Raw genomic sequence first — 21,559 nt, 5'->3', positions numbered from 1 at the left:
ACCCCAAAATATATAATATATATATAAATAAATAACTATAAAAATATAAATCGTAAATATTAAAAATATTTTTTCACAGTATATATAATATATAAATATAATTAAGTCAAAAAACTATTCAATATTGGACTCATTTCGAAGGTATTAACGAGACGATTATAATGGTGTAACTTGTTAAAATAAATATATATTTTTTAAACATGTTTTAATTGATATACGATTATGTATGTTAATTTGATAAAGGTTTAAAATGAAACATTTAAAAGTAAAGGACATAAAGTAAATTAATTAATTAATTATAAGGGTATAAAGTATAAATTTAAAAATATAATTTTAAAAAACTTATTTTAAAGGTATGACAGTTTAAAATCCAATATATTTAAAATCCAACATATTTAAACGACTCCATAAATGTATTTGATTTACACTAAGAGCAAAGAACCAAGAAACTTGAGTTTTAATATGAACACTCAAAACCAATAAAGAAAACTATAAATTTGACAGATCATAAACCATGAAAAGACAAAAAAAAGATGGGTTTTAGAATAAAATTTCAACTGCTTACCCTCTTTCTTGTCTAGAAACTCAGATTAAGGTTGAATTAATACATGTATATATATATATATACATGTATATATATATATATATCTATATATTTCAAACAAACCCAAGAACATATTAATACAAAACATATTATACAGTGTAATTTGAACAGTCTAACCCCAAAATATATAGTATATATATAAATAAATAACTATAAAAATATAAATCGTAAATATTAAAAATATTTTTTCACAGTATATATAATATATATTAATATAATTAAGTAAACAATTATTCAATATTGGACTCATTTAGAAGGTATTAACGAGACGATTATAATGGTGTAACTTGTTAAAATAAAAATATATTTTTTAAACATGTTTTAATTGATATACGATTATGTATGTTAATTTGATAAAGATTTAAAATGAAACATTTAAAAGTAAATGACATAAATTAAATTTATTAATTAATTATAGGGGTATAAAGTGTAAATTTAAAATCATAATTTTAAAAAAATCGGTTGTAAGAGGGTTAGTAGTGTATGTGAGGGGGTGAATGTATGTGAGGAAAGGAGGAGGTGAAAAAGTGAGTATAAAGCAGAGACGGACCCATAATTTTTTTTAAACGGTGACATCATTTGACCATAAGAAAAAAAATATAGGAAATTTTTTTCAAATTGTGGCATCGTTTGACTAAGAAAATGAAACTAACATGATTCGGACTTGGGTGTGGGGTAGAATAAAAGCCTTGCAAACCAATTATATCAAATAAAACATGTTCTCATTGTAGTTTCAAAATACATATGGTGGCACACAACAAATTAATACGGTTGCACCATTCACAAAACCTAAATTTTTTACTCTTCACCGGAGAAACGATACGGTGGCACGTGCCATCCATGGCACCTATGTTGGTCCGCCTTTGGTATAAATGATATTTTGATCATTTAGTATTTTAAGACTTTTGTTAAATTTGATTAATAAGATAGTATTGATTTATTAAACAAGATAAATAAAAGAAAATTAAATCAATAGTATTAGAGTTGAAGAGTATTTTCAATTGTATGTGATGTAATCATTTCATTCAACTCTTTCTTCATTCCTTTGATACAATGTTTTAATCATCGTCATTTGTGGTGAACGGGTTTGATGTAATTGTGGTTGTGTAGCTTTGATGATCTCATTCATTGCCCACGATCATTGAACCATGTAGCCTACAATACAACATATGTTCCACATTCAAAGTTGGAAAAGCTTTTCCATTCCATCCCCAATTCCAAACCACAACCACAACTACATTTTCATTTTTCATTCTACATAAATAAAACTCAAAACGAGACCAACCCCGACGATGGCTCAGTCAGTCACTCCTCTATCTCTTGGTGTTAGCAGCAGCAGAATTCTGCTCTGTCAGCATTTTCAGAACATTAACCAGTGCTCGCAATCGGTCCCATACGTTCAACCCATATAGAGCCTCAATAAGTGACTGCTGAAACTCGAAGCAGTTTTCTGCAACAGGATACTACACCCCCTCACATCAAAATAAATAATAGTTGGTTAGTTTCCATTTACCAACAAAAAGGAAAACAAAATTTCTAAAAAACAACTCGGTCACATGCTTACTTTCTTTACCGCTATTATCTTAGAGTTGGCAGGTTCAAATGAGAACCGTAAATATTTTCAGAACCTAGGAACCAACTAAGATCATTTGAATGCTTGATTTTCAAAGGTTACCTGGATTGGCTTTGGTATTTTGGTTTTAATCAACGGCCACCATCTATCTTCTACGACTGCTTTGACAAGGCAGCAAGCACGCAACCCTTCGATGCCAGCAAACCGTCCAAACCCACTGTCTTTTACACCACCAAATGGGAGAGACTGCCATAAAACAACAAAAAACAAAAGCTTTCAAGGACATTAAACAACCTTCATCTCAAATTAAGGTCAATCTACGGTTGCACAAGGACAGACAAGATGCAAAATAAATTCTTTGATGACAAAACAAGGGCGCAATTACCAAGGAGCATGATTTGTGATGGTTGAATCAATCATCAAAGCAAAGTCATACGATTGCTAACAAAAATGGTAAATCTAATCCATTCACTTAATATATGCATAAGATATACTGCATATATTATGCCTCTCTACCCCTTTGGCTAGAGGAAAGGTATGTGTACATCTTACCCCCGAACCCTACAAGCATGGGATTACTGGTTTTTGATTTGTTTGGTTTGCTTTTATTACTGCAAATATTATGCACTACTAAGATAATCATGTGAAACAAGGATAGATGGGATTCAAATAAAAGGATTGATGAATGCACATTGAATGTTATAGGATTACTTTGAAGGTGCAACTATTTCGCTGTCGATTAGTCAGTCATTACAAAACATTAATAAGTTAGATTATGGTCCACAAGATTCCTATAATTTGTTCCTTATTGGAGGATATTTAAGACATATGACAGAACGTCAGAGGCTTCATAAAACTATTGGAGTCGAATATTGCCATGTTGAGAGAAGTCCATCCTTGCATCTTTAACTATAAGTTTTTTCTTTGCTTTATCCTTGTATTGTCTCCCCTAGGATTATTTTCAACTTATGTGAATATGTTATGGAATAAAGGTATTTGTATGACAAGGAGTCGAGGACCAATGACCACCATGTTACAAAGAATGAACTACAAATAGGTTACTTTGGCTACATCCAGTCAAAGGTTGTTGGGTTAGAGTAAAACCAGCAATTAACGTAACCGGAATCCCGATTTGATTGGTTTAAACAGAAGCTAACAGCAGTTACCTTAAAGAGTACCTTCAAGATAGCAGAAACAATAAATTATACAACGTTACCTGACACATATATGTGGACGCAAAATCATTAATAGCGGCAACTCCACAATGTATCTGTGAGGCTATCGCTTTGGCACGACGTTGACTGCCAGAAAAAACAGCACAGCCAAGCCCATATTTTGAGTCATTTGCAAGCATGATAGCCTCCTCATCAGAGCTGAACTTCATTATTGGCATGATCGGTCCAAAAGCCTGCTCATGGAATTACATCATCAAGAACTCAAATGCACTTCTCTATTAAACCCATCAAAGTCATACTTGGTGAAATCAAACCTATAAACTAAAAAAAAGTACATTTCAAATGAGAAGACTCTGACAATTAGTTGCTACCACTTACTTCCTCCTGCATCAACTTCATCTGGTGGTTTACGTTTACAATAACAGTAGGAGGGAAGTATTGATCAACAGCGCCTTCACTAATATTTCTCACACTTCCTCCACCGACAATCTCTGCTCCTTTGTCTAAGGCATCATTTATGAGGCTTTGAAGCCTTTCAGAATGGTCTTGCATGCAAATGGCTCCCATGTCATACTTTCCAGATTGAGGAGGACCCTGTATAAACAAATCATGTTAATAATGGTGAATTCATGCAACCACATTCCAAGATCGACATAAGCGGCAGCCCGTAAAAGGCAAAAAGGAATATAATCTCCGAACCAAAAAGCAAAAAGACTCATGCAACTGAGTAGATGAATAAGCAAAAATATCCACCTTTTGTTGTTTGGTTTTCGCTTCATGTTACAAATGTCTAAGCAACAAACAGGACATGCATGCCTAAGGTGAGTGCATATTATTTATGTATTTGTATCATATTAACCCCCAAAGGAATAAAAACAACAACATTGTACAACTTACAACCAAAAGCATAGTAGAGTACTTACAGCAGTAACAGATTTAACAATCTTGACAACTGCAGCTACAAATGAAGAATAGACGTCCTTGTGAACATAAAATCTCTCAGCCCCAGCGCAATTCTGTCCACTTGATTGTAAAGCAGCCCTAACAGCAACTTGTGCAACCTATATTTGGTTCTAAGAAACTATTAAACAAATAATGACACCAACCAATAGACATCAAAAGTCAAAACGACATGTTCAGAAGCATGTGTAAGAGCACAATCAAAGTTCATTATACAAATTGACCTAAAGGTGGACTTATTCATACATGAGGCACGTCTACATCTTCACACACAATAAATGGATCTTTTCCCCCAAGCTCAAGTGTCACAGGTATCAATGTATCGGCAGCCTTCCTCATTATCTGCATTTACAAAAAACAATGTTAAAATAAATCAAGCATCCTTTGGCTAAATCTGACAGGCAAGCACTCACAATCTTTAGCTAAATTAGAAGTTAAGTGCAAAGAGGTCTGGGAAAGTAATCCCTTAAAACACTAGGGACCCCCAAAATAAAGGTTTTGTATTCAAAATAAAACAATCGCTATTGGATAGAGCTAGCTCTTCCTTTGTAGCCAGAAAGTATAGCTAGAAAATTGACTTTTTCTGATTTTAGAGAACAGATAAATCTTAAGCATTTGTCGAATTGAAAATCATACCATTCTACCTACACCTGGTGATCCAACAAATATGATCTTGTCAACCGAGGACACCAATGCTTCTCCTGTCTCAGCAAACCTGGCAAAATTCCAAGTTTGAAGTACCTAAAAAAAGCAAATTGACAGCATAATCAAAAAGGCTTACCCAGTTATTACTTCAACAAGATTTTCAGGAGCTCCAACAGCTGCAAGGGCTGCTTGAATAATCCGCACATAGAAACATCCAGACCAGCTTGCATGTTCAGAGACCTGCAAAACCAATCAAATAGCTTCACTTCAAGTGGAACTCAAAAAAAAATTCTTCTTACAGATTTGGATAAACATGCAACATGAAGTTCAGGGCCAATTCGCTGCTTAAAATGCATTTACTTTTTCGCCCATCACCTATAGATGGTATGTTCAAAAATGTACTTGAAAGGAATTGATTGAAACATACTACAGGGAAAAAAGGCAGAGTATAAGAAACAAGACACAGACTATAGGAGATGACTGATGAGCATCCTACTAAATGTAAATACTATAATGATTAGTGAAATTTTTATCCTAGAATCAAATACCTTCACAACTATGCCATTCCCAGAGAAGACAGCTGCCAACACTGGATTAAACAAGTTATGAAATGGATAATTCCATGATACGATAGCTCCAACTACACCAAGGGGGTGAAATTCCACCTTGGATGTCTTGTGAAGCATTGATCTTCCACAGGATCTGAGAAACACCATGATAAAAAAAACATATCTTTGATCATATTGTTGTAGCGTTCTTTACTAATTGCAAAAGATAAATTTACTAAGCACATGGAATTGAAGAAGAAACATGGCACATGTGAAAGTAATGTACCCAGCTTACTTAATTCTTGCTAAACAATTGAGTGGCATTGATAGATGAACAACAATAGCAATAATGAAGCTCTAGATTAAAATTAAAATTAAGACTTTGAATGGTGCAGAAATGTAATCTCATTAGTAAGGCAAACAAACTTACAGCTTGTTTGTTAATTCGTTCTGGAAGTTTATGCTTTCTGTTCTGGGTTTCAAGTTTAGCCATCATTTTGGAATATTAGCTTGAATAACAGTTATCGAAGGGTTCCAAGATAAAAGTATCACCAAAGAAAATGAAACCACTTGAAATATAGGACATGAAAAACATTTTGAACGACCCTACATATGATTAAATACGAAGCATACATCTGGGGGACTTCAAGGAAACAGTCACTGTAGATGGCAGGTCTGTGAACATCCCATACCTCAGACTCAACTTCTGAGTGGGATATACCAGGCTCCGTTTGGGTTGGATTTACAACACACAAATGATTATTCAACTTTTAGAAGGGATGGTAATTTAGGAAACTCAAATTTAACTTGATGCTAAATCTGGAAAAAGGAATCTATCTTGAGACGGAGGAAAACTATAAAGGGACTCTTTTGAGGTGGATGGAGGGTTTTTCAGATAGAACGATGACAGTCTGGAACCCCCCCCCCCCCCCCCCCCCCCTCCCCTTTACCTCTTCAAAGAGGGCTCATTAACTCATGGAAGTCACCACTGTGATCGTCCTAAGATTACAACTAACTATCATATACACTTGAAGAGAGAAAATTTAGTACCTGTACTCGGGCCTTAGCCACCTCTCACCCTCTGAAAGAAGCCAGGTAATCTTCTCACACGTTGTCATTATTTCACCCAAGGATGCATCCACCATTGTCTTTCCGGTATCACGTGAAGAGATTCTAAAAATAAAAATGAATTAGAATCATTTGACTCTCCTTTTTAGTTATTAACAGATGTTATGGTACCCCTTGATCAGCATAATCACTTTAAATACACCAATTTAACAAATTGACATATTGGAGCTCAATTGGAAAGGGAACCTATACACAATGACAAGAGCCTGCTAATCAAATTAGCAATCTCTCCTGAACCTTGTTAGAATTGTACTTCCAAGCAAGAGTTTTACATTCAAGAAAGCATCAATAGAGCATCTTGGACGCACATCAAATTTTAGCCTTCTGGTTCTTGCAGAAAACTTTTTCCCAAGGTCGTTGACCTTACATGCGTGCTAAACAATTATGCCAGCAGAGTACATTCAAGTTGGCAAGCTGACATGGAGAACATACACTAACCAAAAAGTTGGCAACCTAAAAATGCACCCAGGTTGACAAAAGGGGGGTCACTTAGAAACTCACACGAGTAAAGAGTAACATGAAAATCCAACTATAGAAAAGGAAAACTATTTAAGTACAAGTAAACAAACATCAAATCAATAAGGAAGATTAAGATCAATAAAGAGTGAAAAAAAGAACAAAAAGCACTAAGACAGTACTAAAAGATAATGCTCAAAAAGTGATCCTATCAATATCTTGTTCATCATTCTATCAAGAAAAGATTTCTTACTCGCATATAAGCTCTTGATGTTCAATAATATACTTCAAAAGTACACGCAAAAACTGACGCCTTTGCTTGAAGCTACTCTTTGCCCACACCTTCTGGGATTTCCTAACCTGTGCCACTCGCTCCTTGACCTGAGAACACACTGATGATTGTTTTCAACCAATAAATAATTAAGGAAGCATGCAGGTGGCAGATGTATATTATACTACTAGAAGCCGGGTATTCGCACAATGTAACAATATATATCTCGATTTTAATATTTCATTTTTTTGTCTCAGTCGATGTTATAATACGGTTTTATGTGGTTTTGAGAAGAAGACAATGTTTAATAAAATATAAATATAAAGATATATCATAAAAAATTGAAAAAAAATATTGATATTGGTACCAAACTAACTATTTAAATTTTCTCTTTTTTGTGTATTTCTTTAATTCCTTTTTTTTATTTTTGGTTTGATAATATAACTTCTTATAAAGATAATAATTAAGTATTTTGTTAGAACTCAATGATTATAGATGTTTATCCTTTATGTGATTATGTTTATCTGCAGTTAGTTACATGCATTCAAACATGAAGCTTTAATAAGTTGTACTTACGCATCATTTACTTGTAATTTTGAATTTTAAGAAATATGCATCAATAAATAGTACTTCATGCATAAAAAATGGTTTTTAAGAGTTCTTGTCAAATGCTTTATAATATAGTATAGATTATCAATGAAATAATTTACTGTTTATAAGTTTAAGGAATTGGTGATTATAGAAAAGATAAAAACTACAATCCAAGAAACACCCATTAGAATAGGGATGTGTAATGTATACACGAGCTAATGGGTGTTTCTTGGATTGTAACCAGTACGACATCAACATCAATTTTTTGGAGTGTAAAGCACGATAGTTTTCAAGTATATCAACTTAGCACATCCCTGACAAGGTATGAAGGTGTTTTGCCATGGGTGTATTTATTAGTATATTTTTCTGTACTAGTCTACCATAAAAAAGAGTTAACTTCTACAATAACTGGAAGAGTGGACAGTAAATGAGTGAAAATTCCAACATTATTGAGCTTAACAGCTCTCTGACCTGTAGAGTTAAGTCCTAAATGTTTTTACTAAATCCAAACTACAGGAACTCAATGTGTCAATAAACATTAGAAGTGACAAAAGCAACTTTTAAAATAATGATGTCAAAAATGAAATAGATGCTCTAGAACATGGAGATGCATATGATGAAAATGTAGGACTTTCTATCTGCCAGATATTCGGTCATGCCCGATGTTGAAGGCTCAAATCTGTTGGGAGAGGAGGAAGGAAATCACAAGCGCATTTGACGACATTATAATCATATAGAGGTTCAGCTTTATTATACAATGGAAAACAAAAAATGATGACATAAATAATGCCCAGTTCCATAAAGTTAGTATTTTGATAGCCATTTCAATATGCATAGAAGCTCTTTGTTATAGAAGTTCATTTCTAATCACCAACCTCATCAGGCTTCAGAGCAGGGGAGTACCCTAGGTACTTCATAGTTGCAGGCTCGTAGCATTGGACTTTATCAGTTTGTCTTCTTGAAGGTATCTATAATATGAAGAATGCATAAAAGAAATGTCAAGTGTTTCTGAATCTTGAAAATCCAAACAGAGCAAGCATGAAATGACTTGAAGGACAAAAGTTCTTCTTTGCCATATAATACAAAGTCATGTATGCAATGTAAAAACGTCATTCCCTTATGTGAAAGTTCATAGTTTTTCTGTATTCTGTATTAATGTCTAAACACTTACATAAGTTAAACGTCATGTATGCAATGTAAAAACGTCATTCCCTTATGTGAAAGTTCATAGTTTTTCTGTATTCTGTATTAATGTCTAAACACTTACATAAGTTAATTGACTACGAAAAATGGAAGACAATAAAAAAGCAGGATAGGTTTCACAAAGCCTTTTTCTCAGAATCTTGGGGTTTCAGGGTAGGGAAAAAGTGATACCCATATGAAATTGTGATAAGAATGAGAATGAGGCCAAGCCTCATGGGCTCTGCTTTGTGAATTGCAGTCCTCTACCCTCTCCTGTAATCCCTATCTAAGATCAAGTTATCAGTTATATTCTACATGTGAACTCCCTTAGCCTATGCCTACACTTGCTTTGCCCTCTCTAAGTACATGTTACTCTTACAAATGCAAGAGAGAACAAAAAGAAGTTTTCATTGATAAAATAATATACTACCAGGAACATAAATAAAAAAACTTACATAAATGAAGCTATTCTCTTTGGGATGTCCATCATCTATAACTGTTAAATATCCATGTCAAAACGCATACATCATAAGCAAGTATCAACACAAAGTGAAATGCACAAGCACACATAAAAAGAGAGAATCAAATAAGTATCACAAGCACCACAGAGATCAATGACATATGAACATGCTTATAGATATATGTTAAGAAAAGTGAGATATATAAGAGTGATTTGCTTCCAAATGGATATGAGGTTGTGAGTTGTATGTTCTTCTCTTGGTGTCACTCTATGTTTGTTAGGATATTGTTCTTGTAAATTAGAAAGATAGTTTTCCCTAGAGGGAGCATTAGATCCTCAGTCATGAAATTCTATGGTTTCAAATTTAAGATGATATGCATTGCAGCATGTGCACACTTGCACTTGACACAATAATCACAAACTATATAACTTAAGGGGATCCAGAGCCTTCATGGGATGTTTGAATGGATAATGTTGTCTACAGCTCTATCCGTAGCATAAGGGAGCAGGATGCAAATGCAGGTGGTTTTTCCCCAAGGATATAACGCTGCTACTTCATTACACAGTTTTTCAACTAAAATAAAAACCAGCACCATGAGCAATTAAGTTTAACCCAAAAAAAGGGTACATAAATATGTGTTAGTGGTTGAGGTTTCCTCCCACCCGCGCTTCATTGTTGCTTTTAGCGTTTTAGTGTTTTGCCTTGATCTGGAGGGGTCTCCCCCCTCCCTATCAAAAAAATATGTGTTAGTTGGCTTAAATGATGCCTCTTAGTATTTGACTTGTGTTGCCTGGAAAAGCCCCCAAAAATTCATTACTCTCCAGTCTCCAGTTGCATAAATACTCCATACTATAGAAATAGGTACATTATATTGATTCCCATCATCAAACCTATTAACTTTCCAAATTAAAAACCAATTACAATTTTGATGCATTTCTAACACCAGATTTTTTCTATCAATAGCATTTGACATAAAGTATAACACTCTTACCACCAAATTTGCTCAAAAACTAGTAGAACTTGAAATAGGGAGAATTAATCCATTTATCCTCTTTTTTTGGAGCGATGTAAAATTTTCCACTGTACCTAAAACGAGCATGTGTGCATGTAAACCAAAACATCACCAGCAGTACAAATCATCCACAATATACATTACAAAAAACCAACAAAACACGACGTATGCATATTGGAGTATGGCTCTATACACATACTCACAGACACACAACCTGTGAGATAGACACGTTCATTTGCATAAAGCAACTGTACTATAAGAGTATGATGTTCATCAAAACAAGTGCATGCATTTATATAAAAAAAACGTATTTCCATTGATTATACGTCGAAATCTGCAAAATCATTAGAAATGTGGAGCCGAATTTCAATGCAGAACTGATGTTAGTAAAAAAAAATTAACTGAGAGAAATAGAAGGTATACCATCGGATGCGTCAACATCGATCGAAGGCACATTAGAAGGAATGAGCATTAGTAGAAATTTACATATCACAAAAGCGAATGCTATAACGATAAGAGCCCACCAAAAAGCCATCTCTTCCGATTGATTGAAAAATCTCAACCTTTACACAAGCAATCAAGGGGAGAAATCTAAACTAGGGCTTGATTCTTGATTTTTTATGGAATCTAAGCTCATTTGTTGCCAAGGGAAACGAATATATGCTTCACTTGTTGATGCACCCACAGCTTGACTTTATGCCCATTTAAAAACCCCCTGCTTCCGTAATTATTACGATCAGGCCACTCTAATTTACTTCAAGATCTATTTTCTAGTTTACATGTTTTGTGAAAATATAAAAAGCCAAATGGCTATAAGAAAATATATATACATCTCTCTCTCTCTCTCACACAACTATATATATATACATACATATATACATACATATATACATACAGATGAAAGTTCATTTGAGAAGTGATAAAATTTTGATAAGTAAACAAGTGATCTTGGCCCTTTATCTGATCAACATTTGCGGCTTTAATCGTTAAGCACTGAATAATTACTCACATGGATATGCAAAAGATGGAGGGATAGTTTTATAATTTTTATAAATATATGGTAAACGGGTTCATATGTTAATCCATGTTATACACATATGAACTATATGCTCATATGTGAATCATACGAGTTCATATGTGAATTCGCTAAAATAGTTCATATGTGAATTATACGAGTTCACATATGAACATGTAGTTCATATATGAATTCGTTTGCTGTCTATTTGTAAAGATTACGAAACTACCCTCTTTATTTTTCATATAGCTGTAATTTTTGACCAGTCAAATCCAATATTGACCGTATGAAGGGCTAGGGGAGGTTTACTTTGCAAAACACGTTATTTGTACAAACAGTGCAAACCTCATTCAACCAATCATTAATTTTCATTTTTTACATTTTGTGGTAATTATAAGAGGTTAATTAGTCATTTTTATTGTGGAGTGTGTTAATTATGGATATTATCATATTCATTATATTAATTTTAGAGAAAGACATCAAAACAATTTCATTAAAACATAGAAACAATCATATATGGAACAATTTCATCAAGAAAAGTGTTATATGAAATAATTTCATAAGATTAAACACTTTCACTAGATAATTTCATTAAATTAAACAATGAAATCGACAAATGAAGGTAGTTTGCACAGTTTGTACAAATATGAGTTATATGCATTTGATTGCTCATATATATATATATATATATATATATATATATACACACACACATACATATATGTGGGTTAAATCAAATGAGAACCACAAAAAGGTTACAAACTCCATGAGAACAAATATAAAAATAAGTTGCTACATTATTTTTTTTATCAAATGTTAAGATTTAAGATATTTTGCTTAACATATATTAGTTTCATAATGTGACATTTTAACATGTATTTGTTTACTATATGAATATTTTTTATATATATTCTTCGTTTCACTAAGTAAATAAAAAAAATTCACAGACAATTTTTTTTTTCATAACATGAATACAAAGATAAGTGAAACAATATGTTAAATCATATCTTTTGATCAAAAAATCTAATGTAAAAATATATTTTTATATCGGTTCTTATCGTTTGTAATTTTTTCTGGTTCTCATTTGATTGTCGTCATATATATATATTAGAAAGATACTCCCACAATGCAGCGAGATACATCAAGATAATGTCTCGTTTTATTTTTTGTCTATGTCGACGTAATGCGATTTTATGTGATTCTGATAAAATTTATTCATAAAAATTTGAAAAAAAATGTATTGACATTAGTATCAAATTAACTTTTTAAAAATTATCATTTTTATATAATTTATTTAATTCAAATTTATATTATAATTTAATTTAGGTTTAATAACAAAATAATTTGTTTTTCGTTAATAATATAATTTTTATTTATACTATATTATAAAACATTTGATAAATACTTTTAGAAAAAACTATTTTTATGCATAAATATTATTTATTAATACATATTACTTTAAATTCGAGATTACAAGTAAACTATACGTAATTACAACTTATTAAAGCTTCATATTTGAATTCGTATAACGAACTGCAGATAAATATAATCAATTACAGGATAAACATCTATTTTTAATACAAAAATCTAAAATATAATTAGAGTAATTATTGAGTTATTAAACCTAAATTATAACAAAATAATTTGTTTTTGGTCTAATAATATAATTTTTATAAGAATAATAATTAAGTATTCTGTTACAAGTATAACTTAATAATTATTCTAATTATATTTTAGATTTTTTATATTTCAACTAATTATATTTTAGATTTTTTATATTTAAAATAAAATGAAATGTTTATCATATAATCGATTATATTTATTTGCAGTTACTTACATGAATTCGAACATAATGCTTTTTATAAATTGTAATTATGCATAATTTACTTATAATCTCGAATTTTAAGTAATATATATCAATAAACAATATTTCATGTATAAAAATAATTTTTAAAAATATTTGTCAAATACTTTATAATATAGTATAGATATATTACCTATAATTTTTTTTTATTAACTTGGACATCCAACCTGCTATGCAAGCCGACTAATCCCAAGACGACCACCTACTTTGTAGATAGTCCAGAATCACCGCATTTAAACCTCTATAACCACAAAAAGATTTTTATTGCTCCTTGAATTTGTTACTTTACATGAATTGTATTTGATGGTCATAGGAATATATCCATTTTGTACATCATTGATCTGATGGATCGACATGGTCTATAAGGTAAGGACGTGTATATCCTATAGTTTTTGTAATTGTAATATAACAACTTGTTACAGACGATATCTTATATAATTGTCTCGGATGTTACAATTATATATATCATAATATTATGATTATAATACTAAACGAGGCAAAGTCATTCCATCCTTTTTATAGGGTTTATGCATTTATCAAGATGAATATGTATGGAACGAAAACATAGACACGATTCAGGATACAGCACCACATTTACCATACTTGCTACATACTTTTCGAGCTTATTTTTCTCCCTAATTAAACTCCTGCTTCTCCAACGCTCATGTTCCAAAACTCGACTTCATGTTCAAGGACACGTAGAAAAGATACCTCCGCTTTCGAGATTACCTCAGCCGATGCTTTATGCAAGCAACGATTAGCGATATCTTGCAACGACTTGCAGTAAGCTCCAAAAGCTTCGTTGCCCCAACGTTCACAAGTCTCTTGTAGCTCTTGCGGAATCGTACCGCCTTCTTCAAGACAATGAGCAAAGCTTTCTTGATACACCACCTCGATGGCCCAAAACACCGAGATTGCCACCGCGTATTCGGTTTCAGAACTCGTAAGGCTCTCTAGAAATCTACAACACCCCCACAAAGGCCAATAGATTAGTAGCAAGATTATCCACACCATGACATTATCAATCGCTTTCAAATGAATCGCAATACTGGCTATATCAACAAGTACTTTATAATCAAAGTTTGATCTAAATGACTTGGGCCTGTTAACCTACTTTTAATCGATGCTTATTTTGTTAGGCCGGCTGACTCGGTCAACATTTGCTAGTTTAGCTAAAGAGTGATGCTCCTGACCGAACACCTACCCGATTACACATAATTATTTCATTCAATTGACGCAAACCGCACTCTTACAAACCCTTGGAATCGTAGCTCGCGTTACCTGCAATATTTGATGTTTGCCTTTTGAGGGATGACGTTGGTCAGGGAAACATGAAACTTGGAAGCTTCTTTCTTGAACCAATTGATCTCGTCGTTTAAAGAAGCCATACCACCTAATATCACTTCCATATCCAAACCATCACCACATTCCTTCCAAGACTTCACCAATGTACTTGCCACAAAAGGAACCAACGATCTTACAAATATATAATCCTGTCCCTGAATCCGCCATACAAAATTTAATCCGACTCGAACCAGATTCAGAGGAACAAAATCTAGAAATCTAAAAACACACGAATCCACCAAAAGAATTAAAGCAAGAAACCCTTAAATTTTTGAGTACCCAAGTACAAAGTTCGATGAAGTTTGTACAGATTTTGACACGGGGGAGTTGCAAGAATTTTTGAATTTTAGTGGCGAAGTTCAATCCATTTAGCAAAAATTTGAATTAAGAAGTTAAGCTTCATAAGAAGAAAAAGGGGGAAATTACCAGCCATCTCTTGAAAGAAGTGAAATCAACAGATCCGTCACGGATGCTGCGGATAAACGGGTGTTTGGTGGCACCATTGTAAAGTAAACGGTGCTTCCTCAGCCACGCCTCCGTTACCGGAATCTTGCAGTCAACTCCTTCCGTCACCACCTTTTTTCCATCCCCTTCCATGTCTTCCACCGTCGTCTGAGCAGAAATTGAATTGGGGTTGTTTCGGTTGATTAGAAATAGCCACCGGATCGCCGTCCACCGACTTGAAGGACACTTGTGACGGCTTAAACGTAGCCAAGTAGCCTCCTTCCACTGACTCACACCTTCTTATTCATCTTACCTCGTCGAATAAGTGACTTGTACGGTACAATTTAATTCAGCCTTATAAATATTGACCTAAACCTTTTCAAAATAAACCTCTACACTGTTTTCTTATCTTAGTTTATTTAAGGAAAAAATTTCAAAAAAAATTCAACCAATTTTTAAATACTTAATTCATTAAACCTTTTTTTAAATGAAAAAATTATTAAATTTTTTATTTTAAATTATTTAGTCTTTCGAACTTTTTGAATGAAGAAACTAATTATTGATTATTAGAAGGGTACTCGTGTAATGCAGCGAAATGCATCTTGATTCTAATATTTCATTTTATTATTTATTTCAGTCGATGATATAATATGGTATTATGTAATTTTGAAAAAGCGATGATGTTTTTATTTTTGAATAAAATATAAATTTGAAGATATCATAAAATTTTAACAAAAATTTATCAATATTAGTATTAAATTAACTATTTAAAATTCTTATTTTTTGTGTGATTTTTTATTCAATTTTTTTATTATAATTTAATTTAGGTTCAATAATGAAATAGTTTATATTTGTTTTAATAACATAATTTTCTTATAAAAATAATAATTAGAACTCGATAATTATCCTAATTATATCTTAGATATTTTAGATTTTAAAATAAGATGTTTATCATATATTTGATTATGTTTATCTGTAGTTAGTTATACGAATTTAAACATGAAACTTTAATAAATTGTAATTATGCATAATTTACTTGTAATATTGAATTTTAAGTAATATGTATCAATATACAGTACTTAATGTATAAAAAATGTTTTTAAGAATTTTTATCAAATGTTTTATAATATAGTATAGATTAGTCTTGAATTTCTTTTTTAATAATAAACCATCAAAATTTTAAAAAAATTTATAATTTATTTATTAAAAAAATTGTTCAGAAACAATTATTTTAAATGAAAACGTTTGATAATATTTTTATATTTAAAAAAAATGGTTTAGGGATTTAATTATATAAAATGAAAATGTTTAGTATTTTTTCATCAAAAAAAATTAAAAGATTAATTCATTTAAAACGAAAAAATTGATTAGATTTTTTTAAAACGTTCCCTTTGTTTAAAGTTAAAGTGTGCATTTTTTTAGAACAAATGTTTTTTTTCTCATTAAATAAAGAAAATAACATTATTCTTTTATTAACTACACGTTCATGAAATTAGTTTAAAACATAATAAGTCTACCGTAATATATTTTCTTATAAAATATCAAAATCGTTACAACAGAAGATATTAATAATATGGTATATAAAAAATGTTACATCTTGCTTTGTTATATACAATTAAATGAAGAGTAAACTATGAATTTGGTGCCTACTTAGTCGAGTTATGAAATTATAAAAAAACCATTGTAGTTTTTAAAAATATTTAGATTTGATCCATCCTTGTAACGGTTTATAGAAAATTCTGTTAAAAGATGAACGCTTTTGTTTATTTATTTATTTATTTTTCTTTTACTCGGTAAAAATCAATTTTATTGGGTAAAAGATAAAAAGATTGATAAAAGAATTAAAATGTCTTCATTTAACAAAAAAAAAAATAATAATAACCGCCAGGGACCAAATCTAATAGTTTGATAGACGCCCCTAAATAAATCAGATTAGACCATAAGTTCAAATATTTTATTTCAAACGATGTACGGCATTACATTATAGAAACTTCCAAGCGGAAACAGAGAAGATCGGTACGTCTTTCCAATCGATGAGCAAACATCCTCCATCAACACGAATCGAACAACAACTCCCGCAATCGAAGTTGCTAATCAGCAACTTTGCTTCAAATAACGACGCATCATTCAATTCGATTTCCAACATTCCGAATCGCGCATAAAACTCCCTCCAAACATCAACACCAATGTGTCGAATTGTTCGTTCATCTCCTTCAGCCGCAACAATATTACGTATAGATTGACCATACAACACAGACTCTGAAACCTTTCGGTCCCGATCATCGTTAGCCAAACAATACGACATGATGTCGAAAAGTGCACCATAGAAGAAAAGAGCTTCGGTGAAACGTTTCACAAAAGCCAATGAAGTATGGTTTGCTTCAACTTCGGTGATTACTGTTACACAAGGATTAATTTTTCGAATCACTCGCATAAGATATTCGAGATGGTTTGGTTTTGCGATCAAACTCGATAAAAAGCACGACGAGTAGACGGCAACTGTTTCATCATCATCAATTTCAAGGAGGTTGATGTTGAAATCGAGCACATCTGCTATCATAACCATCTTGAAACTAAATGACAAGTTAATCGATTCTGCAAAATCAGCAAGTTGTTTACCTGCAAAAATCAATAAACTTGAGCTAGACATAGAACAATCAACCTTGTATGTGTGTGTGTATATATATATATATATATATATATATAAACCATACAAATCTCATTCAATCCATCATAATTTTTCGTTGTTTTCATTTTTTTGTAATTATAAGAGGCTGATAAATCATTTTTATTGCAAAAAGTGTTAATCATGAGTATCATCTTCTTTATATTATTTTTAATAATACATAAAACAATTTTATTAAAATTTCATAACCATATATTGAAAACTTAATCTAGAAAAGTATTATATAAAACAATTTCATAATATTAAACAATTTGATGAAACAAAATCATTAAATTAAACAATAAAATCGTTGGATAAGAGTGATTTGCACGGTTTTGTACAAATATGAGTGATTTGCATTTGATCACACACACACACACACACACACACACACACACATATATATATATATATATATATATATAAACATTTAGGCCCTACTTACTACTGACCTAACTGACTTGGTCAATGGGCAACACCTTTACTTTGATCACTGACGTGACTTAAGGTGCTGACTCGGTTAGCATTAGCGTAGACCCGACCAACATCAAAATCCCATTTTCTCTGTTACTTAGTTAGCGCTTATATGGACCGAATCATTTACTCATAATGCACTTTTATTCGGTAAACGCAAACCCAATAAATGTTGTTTACTTTCTATATTTGAGCTCTTTTAAAGATAAATTTAATCACATACCAATGTCTTTTATCTTTGATTCTGCTCTTGTACCGATAGCAGTTATCTTGATATGCTCGATATGCGATTCACACTGACTCGCCAGAGCTTTCAACAAAACTGTATATATCATCCCGTGCCTGATCTGGAGATCGATTACGTGAATTTTTGTTGCTTCCCTTACATTTTCAATGATCATGTGAATAGCAATAAATTGGCAAACCTGCGGCAACGGAACCCGCTGGTGAAATGCGAAAATGCTCGCTTCTACACTTGTCGACGCTTCTTGAAGATCAAACATCTGCATATTTCCAAGTCCATCGCACTCTACTCTTCCCATTTCTCGGTTTATTTTCTCATGAAGAGCTTTGGAGAAGTAGTAAACCAATCGTTCGACCGGATTTCCTTCAGTCGTAGATACATTATTGCATAATTCAACGAGTTTGGTTGCGCAATCAAACTGTCGTTGGCCGGTTTTCTCAACTGAAGTAAGAAGAGTATGCACAAGTTCAATATCTTTAACTTCATCATCCGATAATGCAGAACACGAAATTTGATCATTTTTCGAAGAACAAGATTCGACAAACCGTTGGCAAGCCAATCGAATTATTGCGTTAGTCGACAGTTTTTTGTCAGGATTTTGGGTTGGAACCAGAATCTTTTCAGCATTCAATTTTCTTGATCTGGTTGGAAATGGTGAATCTTTGGTATTCTTTACGAAAACATGAAAAGCTGGAGAAGCAAAATCGACATAACAATTATCTGAATCTCCGAAATCGCTGAAAAAGGGCTCCTGTTGATCATTTATTTGGAGTTTAGAAGAAGGATTATCTGAATCTGCAGCAAGATCAAATTTCTTGGAAGGAAACATCGTTGCAACTGAAAGCATGAATTTTGCAGTTAAAATAGAGTGAAATTGGCCTCGACATAGTCACCTTTTTGCCGATTTGTTCGATGCTTTTTGATTCAGCCTGCTTAAAAGGACAAAAATTCCATATGCTAACACAAAAAGTTATGGAGCTAGCAGACGAAAAACGAAGAGAGCCTCCTATTTTCAATCGTTGGAATATAAGCTAATTTCGTCAACAGTTGACTTGTCAAAATTCAAACCTCTTTTTTCAACGTAAATTTGTACTTTTTCTTAAAGCAAATGTCCGTTTCTTTTTTCTTTTTATCAAAAAATTTGGTTTATACAAATACCTGAACCATTTGCATAAATAATAACTAATTTGAAAATTTGACTTAAAATAAATAGGATTAGAAGGTCAACTATTTTAGTCAACTTCTCTTTTCAACCAATAACTAATACCAATATACCTAAATAGAGAATAGGAGTAGACATCAAGATTTGTATGGAAATTCAAAAACAAATTAAAGTTGAGGATAAGAGATGGTCAAAAATTGGTCTTTTGGCCTGTTTCAAACGGTAAGGCATTGTTTTATTTTTAAACTTTTATTAGTCTCTTATGTCTGATTAGTTAAGATATATGACTATTTAAACCGTTTGTTTTTTTTTCTTCCAATTTTTCAGAGACATTTATGTTTTATTGACCTTTTATCTGGTAAGAGGTAAATCAATATCTTATTTGTTTCTTATTGTTCTCTGCACCTTCAGCAACGGTCTTTCTCAATCGATTGACCTTAATCGATCACCTCTCAATCGATCCTGACCAAATCACTTCTCGCCTCTCTCAATTGATGTATTTTAAAATGGTTTAAATGTGTTAAACACCGTTAATGACATATTTTCGTTTAAATGATTGATAATTATATAATTTTAGATGTAAAATTCGTAATGATGATGAATAAATATGTGAAGTTGTATAAACTTATCTATAAATTCAACACTATAATTTTCTAATAGGTAAAATAGACAATTTAAACAAATTCAAACATTAATCAGTTTACATAAACAAACAGTCTTATTGATCAGAATTCAGACTTCAACACCACTTATTATTAATCATTTTAATGAAATAAGACTTTAAACTTCAACATCTCTTATAAAACAAACGCCACCTAAAATTCAAAAATCTCATAATCCGTTTATGTCATAAAAATTGGGCCTAAGGGTATTCAATAGAGACTAATAACCACCTTTAATTAATAACAAACCAATCACGATAGAATGAAGATATCCGTTCCTGGGCCTTGTACACCAACCTGTCAACTCCAAAATATCATTCTCTTTTGTCCCGATTTTTTATCATTCAGAAAAGACAAAAATAGTCCAGGAAGAAAAACCTGAGTCCATTACTATCCTGGTTGAGTTCATCTATTGGTTTTTTTAAAAACTCACACTTGCACCTAAACATGAATAGGCATCGCTCTTTTTCTTGGCATGCTCAGGCTTGCTGGAGAAATGCTTTATTTATAGATGAAAGATACCCAAAAAAATAATCGACACAAGAATTAACGTGATTCTATTATCGATTTAGAGGCCGTTTACCAAATGCTTATTCGGGTAAGCGCTTACCAAGTTATATTATCTTACCGGATGAATATGACAATGACCAATAAGCTTACCCGGTAAAAGCGAAGCAAAAACCAAGAGTCTTACCCGGTAAGTGAGAACCATGACTCTTACCATAATCAACTCTTACCGGCTAAATTGTTGCACAGAAAGCCGTTTTTGTTGACTAAAATCTTACCTAGCAAGTAAATAATAGTGTTGAATTTTACCACTAAGTGCTTACCGGATAAGTGTTTGGTAAATGGCCTCTTAGTAGTGTATGTCCATATGGGTGAGATGATGATTCATAATTCATATTAATACCAAATAAAGGTTACAAAGAAGTTCTTACCCATATGTCAAAAATACTTCGATGAACGTTAAAAACTTCTAGAATCTCAATTTTATCGCATACAAAATGAGAAGAGAAGAAAGTTAAAAAAAATTCAAACCCTAAGGCATAGGCGGACCTAGTGGTATCATTTAACAATAA

At 32.1% G+C, this 21,559-nt stretch overlaps 3 protein-coding genes across 3 annotated transcripts; all 3 read right to left on the bottom strand.

The window, feature by feature from the left end:
* Positions 1 to 1,781: 1,781 nt before the first annotated feature.
* On the bottom strand, positions 1,782 to 11,377 carry LOC112522236 (aldehyde dehydrogenase 22A1). The gene is made up of 14 exons (XM_025131339.1): positions 11,030 to 11,377; positions 9,589 to 9,629; positions 8,827 to 8,919; positions 7,343 to 7,470; positions 6,556 to 6,678; positions 5,506 to 5,659; positions 5,094 to 5,197; positions 4,949 to 5,027; positions 4,559 to 4,654; positions 4,276 to 4,413; positions 3,731 to 3,946; positions 3,394 to 3,585; positions 2,280 to 2,423; positions 1,782 to 2,067 (listed from the first exon to the last, which is right to left on the bottom strand). Exons 1-14 carry the CDS (start codon positions 11,139 to 11,141, stop codon positions 1,918 to 1,920), a joined length of 1,770 nt encoding a protein of 589 aa, XP_024987107.1. The 5' UTR covers positions 11,142 to 11,377; the 3' UTR covers positions 1,782 to 1,917.
* A 2,602-nt stretch (positions 11,378 to 13,979) lies between these two features.
* Positions 13,980 to 15,580, bottom strand: LOC112521147 (probable bifunctional TENA-E protein). Its single transcript, XM_025129847.1, has 3 exons — positions 15,256 to 15,580; positions 14,767 to 14,984; positions 13,980 to 14,446 (listed from the first exon to the last, which is right to left on the bottom strand). Exons 1-3 carry the CDS (start codon positions 15,424 to 15,426, stop codon positions 14,125 to 14,127), a joined length of 711 nt encoding a protein of 236 aa, XP_024985615.1. The 5' UTR covers positions 15,427 to 15,580; the 3' UTR covers positions 13,980 to 14,124.
* Positions 15,581 to 17,254: 1,674 nt separating this feature from the next.
* On the bottom strand, positions 17,255 to 19,485 carry LOC112521717 (DELLA protein RGL2-like). The gene is made up of 2 exons (XM_025130713.1): positions 18,636 to 19,485; positions 17,255 to 17,892 (listed from the first exon to the last, which is right to left on the bottom strand). Exons 1-2 carry the CDS (start codon positions 19,483 to 19,485, stop codon positions 17,255 to 17,257), a joined length of 1,488 nt encoding a protein of 495 aa, XP_024986481.1.
* Between the last annotated feature and the right edge of the window lie 2,074 nt (positions 19,486 to 21,559).

This window comes from Cynara cardunculus (assembly GCF_001531365.2).
Source record: "Cynara cardunculus var. scolymus isolate 2C chromosome LG 11, CcrdV1, whole genome shotgun sequence".
Lineage (NCBI taxonomy): Eukaryota > Viridiplantae > Streptophyta > Magnoliopsida > Asterales > Asteraceae > Cynara > Cynara cardunculus.
Note: the sequence above shows the minus strand (reverse complement) of the source record. Positions and strands in the feature narration are given on the sequence as shown.